This window comes from Malaya genurostris, chromosome 1 (genome assembly GCF_030247185.1).
Source record: "Malaya genurostris strain Urasoe2022 chromosome 1, Malgen_1.1, whole genome shotgun sequence".
NCBI lineage: Eukaryota > Metazoa > Arthropoda > Insecta > Diptera > Culicidae > Malaya > Malaya genurostris.
The window spans coordinates 157,948,514-157,954,513 of NC_080570.1; the positions used below are offsets into that span (position 1 = coordinate 157,948,514).

General features: G+C 36.8%; 1 protein-coding gene across 18 annotated transcripts in view; it reads left to right on the top strand.

The window, feature by feature from the left end:
- Nucleotides 1–4,733, top strand: part of LOC131426432 (cyclic AMP response element-binding protein B) — a 29,277-nt gene extending 24,544 nt beyond the window's left edge. For 12 of the 18 annotated variants that reach the window (XM_058589148.1, XM_058589155.1, XM_058589157.1 and 9 more), the window contains exons 5-6: nt 3,564–3,668; nt 4,084–4,733. In XM_058589148.1, coding sequence (XP_058445131.1) covers nt 3,564–3,668; nt 4,084–4,316 — 338 coding nt within the window. In that variant the 3' untranslated portion in view covers nt 4,317–4,733. The remainder of the gene's footprint in view (nt 1–3,563; nt 3,669–4,083) is intronic. The other 6 variants (XM_058589158.1, XM_058589156.1, XM_058589159.1 and 3 more) reach the window with 3 other exon arrangements.
- Nucleotides 4,734–6,000: the final 1,267 nt, after the last annotated feature.

Here is a 6,000-nt window from a genome sequence, read left to right on the forward strand (position 1 = left end):
TAATTTGAATCATTATATTATCGAAGCTAGAAATCTTTCAGTTCCCAAAGCTCAAACTAAATTAAATTCTCCTATCATCGATGACAATCTTCAACTGCTCATTCGGTTGAAGAATGTTCGTCGACGACAATATCAACGTTCTCGTGATCCTGCTATGAAAAACATAGTTAAGGATTTACAAAAAGAAATTAAACATAGATTTACTCTTTTGCGAAATGAAAATTTCGCTAAAGAAGTTGAACAAATTAAACCATATTTTAAACTTTTCTGGAAACTTTCTAAGGTTCAGAAACCAATTCCTGCTCTCAAGGAAGGAAATCAAATACTTCTTACAAATGGCGAAAAAGCTCAAAAACTTGCTCAGCAGTTCGAGAGTGTACACAATTTTAATTTGAACGTTGTGAGTCCTATTGAAAATGAAGTCTCACTGAAATATGAGCATATTTCAACTCAAGTGTTATCACAAGATGACATTATTGAGACGAATTTTGATGAAATTAAATCAATTATTAGGAAACTTAAAAACATGAAGGCTCCTGGTAATGATGGAATTTTTAATATTCTTATTAAAAATCTTCCCGATGTTGCCTTGAGACTCCTGGTTAAAATTTTCAACAAATGTTTTTCATTAGCTTACTTCCCCAAGAGATGGAAAAACTCCAAAGTAATTCCTATCCTCAAACCCGATAAAAACCCAGCAGAAACATCGAGTTATCGATTAATTAGTTTACTTTCTTCTTTAAGTAAACTTTTCGAAAACATATCGTGATGAAAATGATGTCACCTATGAAGAACCTTGAATAGTTTTAGTGATTATCTGTCAAAATGGAAAATCCTAATTAAACAATAATCACATTATCAAATTGAATGGCTTGGAATTAACACGGTCTATTCAAGCAAAATATTTAGGTTTAACGTATGACAAAAAAAACTCACTTTCAAGGATCACGTAGAAGGAATCCTGATGAAGTGTAATAAATATATTAAGGCTGTGAACCATTTCGCGGTTAATTTTAACGTTTGGTTAAAATCTGACACTTGAGTGTGAAAAATAAGCATGGTTATTTTTGACAGATCGATGGTTATTTTCCAACAGTGAAAAAAAAATTGAATGAAAATTCTAATATTAATGCTTTAGTCAAAATTTTTTCCAGTGCAAAGTAAACCCAAATAACTTTCCATTCGTTTAGTTTAGTTAAATTTCACTACTCGACACAAAATAACCGCTCATGTGTCAGATTTTAACCAAACGTTAAAATTAACCGCGAAATGATTCACAGCCTAGATGTTCATATCCTCTTAAAAACAGAAATTTTGAGTTTTGTCTTAAGAACAAATTATGAATTAATAAACAAATTTTCAGATCAGCCATGCTTTATGCAGTAGCAATTTGCTTAAGTTGTTGTTGAAACAGGAAGATAACACTTCAAAGGGGTTCAGAAAAAAAATATGAAAATGATTTTGATTCATATTGCAATAGATAATACATTTAATAAATCTAACCTGGTAGCACTTTTCCGAAGAGTTCTTTGGATCATCCGGAACTACACTGGGAATTCATCTCGCGCCTTTTATATTTTTACTATACTTCAACGATGTCAACTTTTCTCGGGAGGGTTCGCGCGATGACACGACCAGACACTTCGAAGAAAAATCGGAATAAAAAGTGTTCGTGAGCGATTTACCATCAGTTAGCACAAACATAGTGACCCCTTGATGTAGATAAAATAATCTTTTTGAGCAACACTGTTTAAGTTGCTACGAACTCGTTACCAAGGAACACTAGGAGCCTAAATAAACAAACAAACTGAAAAAAAAAGATCTGCGTTCGGAAATTGCCCCGCTTGGAGTAAGTTGAAAATATGTTTTATTTTTCCCGATTAGGGCTTATTATTTTTTAACCTAGCATATCTCTGCATAAGTGAAAATAAACTACAATTGCAGATACCATTACAAACAGTTCTTGGAAGTTTTCAGCTCCTTCAATTTGGTAAGACACGTTGCAGCTATTATTCCTTTTAATGATTTTTGATACGAGTATCCATTTTGCAGAACAGCTGGTACTCGAATTATTATGACCACAGCTCAAGTTACAATTCGATTACTATCCGAAGAAATGGAATTAGAACAAAAATGCTCGTATTCTGAAAATTTGCAATCAATGATCGAGGCCAGAAATGCAATTAGAACAGTAGAAGTGACGCAACTCAAAAAACGCATTTTTTTCTAACTGCTCTGTTCTTCGATTTCTTGAAATCCGTCGGCAAAGATAATTTCGAAATAAAGATTAAAGATTTCAATAGAAAACTAGCTTAATAAATGCTTCGGAAGGAATATATGTAATTTATTTCTTATGTATTAGTTTATTGGATGATGGTAGTGATAATTCAGCGAAGAGTTACCCTGAAAGGACTTCCGCAAATGCACTAATGTGAATCTTTTGGAAGCGTGCAAAGTACAGAAAGTATGAAACAAGTAGAGCTTTCAGTTGTTTCTCTAACTACGATTAGTTGAGTTTCATACTTCTCCAGAGTCACCTAACATCTTTCGGAGAAACATACAATTCATGAATTAAAACACAACTATGAGACAAATTTTTGTTTCTCTAAGTATGATATCTTTTTGTTTTTATGCATTTCACTGCATGCACTTGAATCAAATGTTTTTATTTCTCCATAGAAACAAATTCCAAAAAAAAAATCAGATCACATGTTTCTTGTTTACATTGATAAATGGAACCAAACGCGTAACCAAGGTTATGGTAACTGTTTTTCGACAAACAACATTTTATCGACTTGTGTTGCCAGTTTCGAACATTTTTCAAATGATACCATTTTGACATTTCGAGTTACTGAGGGGTAGTTAAATTTGTGATACAGTTTTCAAACACGAGTGGCAGGTCGTGTCGTCGGTTCGCGTTTATCGATTGTTGATGATATCGAGATCTGCTAAAATATTCATTTGGCCTATATACTGAGCCGAGAAACAAAAACATGGAATAGGTAAAAATTATGTAGCGAAGCATGGATTCCGTAGCTTAATTGTATTGTCTAGCACAATAACTGGATTAGACATGGTACCTGTTTTTCTCCATTCTGAATGGGCTGCTGTTGATCATTCAAGCTTCCTTTCGCATTTTTGCTTCTACTGAAGAAAAATTACGCATAAAAAGTGCTGCTCTTATGTTCAAGCCCCCGAAAGGGTTTCCTTTAGAATTCACCCTCCCACCGGAGTCGCTTTCTATCTCCCTCACCCTTTGAAATCGAAAATTTGACCATTCACAATAAACCAGTCATGCGCACATCATTGAACACTAACTTCATCGCGCCATCATTGATTGCTGAACAAAATCAACCCACATATAGCCGGAATCCGATCAGATTTACACCATTTCCCGACACCTGTGTCATCCACACGACATTTCTCCGCCCCCTTCCCCCTCCTTTTCCCGCAGAATGATTCCCTTACACAGTCCAACCGAATTTGTCGTTTGCATTTTTCTTTTGATCGAAATCAAAAAACCCTTAAAACCATAAAAACAAACCTACCTACCACTCACACAGCAAACGCCCAAAGCCCAGACGGCCCAGGACTGCATGCGATAGCAGCAACCGGCGGTGGCGTAGTGCAATATACCCAGGCCCAGGATGGTCAAATTTACGTACCTCGTAAGTATTTCCGAGTTTGGCGAGTCCCTCCCACCCCCCTTCGAATTCGCAAAACAAAAAGCCCACCACCACACCCCCGCATACATTGCTCTTCTACAATATCTATTTGAATGGTAGCTTTGATTTCATTTTTTTTTCTTCGATAGATCGTAGTAGGCTTTTAAAAATCAATTTGTTTACGAAAGGTAGATTCTTATTAGTTTTCCTTTTTTTTGTATTCTTTCTCTTTTTTTATTCTATTGTGCTTCGTTTCGGAAAATAAACCAACAAATGTTTTCCGGTTGTGTTTTGCACGTTCGATTTGCCTTCTTCTATTTCGACATGGTGTTTGTGTAATGCACGTGCACAATGAAACAAACAAAAACAACAAAAAAAAACACACAAACCAAACGTTCAACACCAAACGCAACAATAGATCTCTTTCCCAATGCAGTCATGGGCGGCAACGTGCAGCTGGAGGATCAGTCCCGCAAGCGGGAAATGCGCCTGCAGAAGAATCGGGAAGCGGCACGCGAGTGTCGGCGCAAGAAGAAGGAATACATCAAGTGCCTGGAGAACCGAGTGGCCGTACTGGAGAATCAGAACAAGGCTCTGATCGAGGAGCTGAAGTCACTGAAGGAGCTCTACTGTCAGCAAAAGAACGACTGAGGACAGCCCGAGAACGACGACATACCTGCCACTGCTGCTACCATTGTTGTTGTTGCTTCTGTCAACCGAGGGAACTTCAGTGCAAGTCCCTCGCGGTAGACACAAAAACACACACCTCCATCGAATAGGATTATGTCAGACTATTTTGTACCAAGGAATCTTGGTAGTGACAAACAAAACAAAAAAGGAAAAAAATAAATAGAAAGGGGTTTGTGGGTAATTTTCTTCCCATTGTTCCCCTTTGGACAGAGTACACTCGTTTAAAGATCCATCCAAAACACATATACATACAGAACATACACACAGACACACACACACACACACACACACACACACACACACACACACACACACACACACACACACACACACACACACACACACACACACACACACACACACACACAGACAAACAAACACCGAAAAGAAAACGTATTTTTTAGAGGACCCCTCCGGTTCAACGCCATAAAAGAGACAGATAGAAAGAGGGAGAAAGAGGAAGAGTGTTTTAGCTCACGGCAGTAGGCTATGCAACACGATGTTTTGGTCTCCGGGATACAGACATGGGGTCCCCGAACAAGTGTCCATGTTTCGGTTCTTTTTTTTTCTGTTGGTAGGCTTAGGAAAAACAAAACATATTCTTGTACAGTGGATTAAAATAACAAGTAAAACAAAAAACAATGTTTGTTGTATTTCTTTATAGTTGTACAGAGGAATGGCACCACAGCGGCTCTTTGAGCGTTGATCGGTGTCATTCGGAAAAAAATTTGGATCAATTAATAAACCGTGAAGAAGAAGAAGAAGAAGACTAGCTAGCCGATTACGCGGCACTACGTCCTGTAGTCAGTCGATGTGATTGATCATTTTTGTGCGCAGGTCAACGAATTTGGTGATCGCCACGTAAGGAAAAATAAAGCTAGTAATAATTCAAAGCTTTGTCTGTTTTCTGTTTTTTTTAAGAAGAAAAAAAATCTAGAACGAGAAAAAACAGCACATATTGTGGCGTTGTAAAGTAAACTTTAATGGAACTAGTAGAGGTGAAAATTTAGAGATGAGAAAAAAAACACTTAGTAAAAGGCAAATCCTATTGATAAAGAATGCTGCTAATGGTAAAACTGTACATTTAGTAAAAAAAACAAAAGGAAGAGTACTAGTTTAAGAGGAAACCATTTTTACTTATACACAAGAATACCTATATATTAAATGTAATGACGTAAGAAACAAGTGAAGTTAAACGACTCTAGGAGGAGAATTTTTATTAAGAAACTACTCTAAATTGAGTACGACTTTACGAATGTGGGAGAAGTCGGGAAGTACCGAAAAAAAATCTTGATCTTGAAGGTTCTGTTTTTTTTCTTCAAATTTTCTGCATGTGCGCTGTCGCATGGTGGTACATGGCTGAAATGCGAGAAACAAATGCGTAAAAACAAAGTTTTTTTTTCTAGAGAAAGTCTTGAACCGAGACCGAATTGCAGGCCAGTTGTGTACCGTACACTAGCAGCAGCAGAAGGTGTAACAGAACATAAAATTATTTGACGTCAAGTAGCTAAATTCCAACAAAACAAAGGAAGCAACTGTTAATTAAAGAAGAAAATATAAATTGATCAAAAACAAACGACAACACAAGGCCCCCGGGGTCTGTGATCAGAGCGGAAAAAGAAATCATTGAAGTAGTAAAGTATCA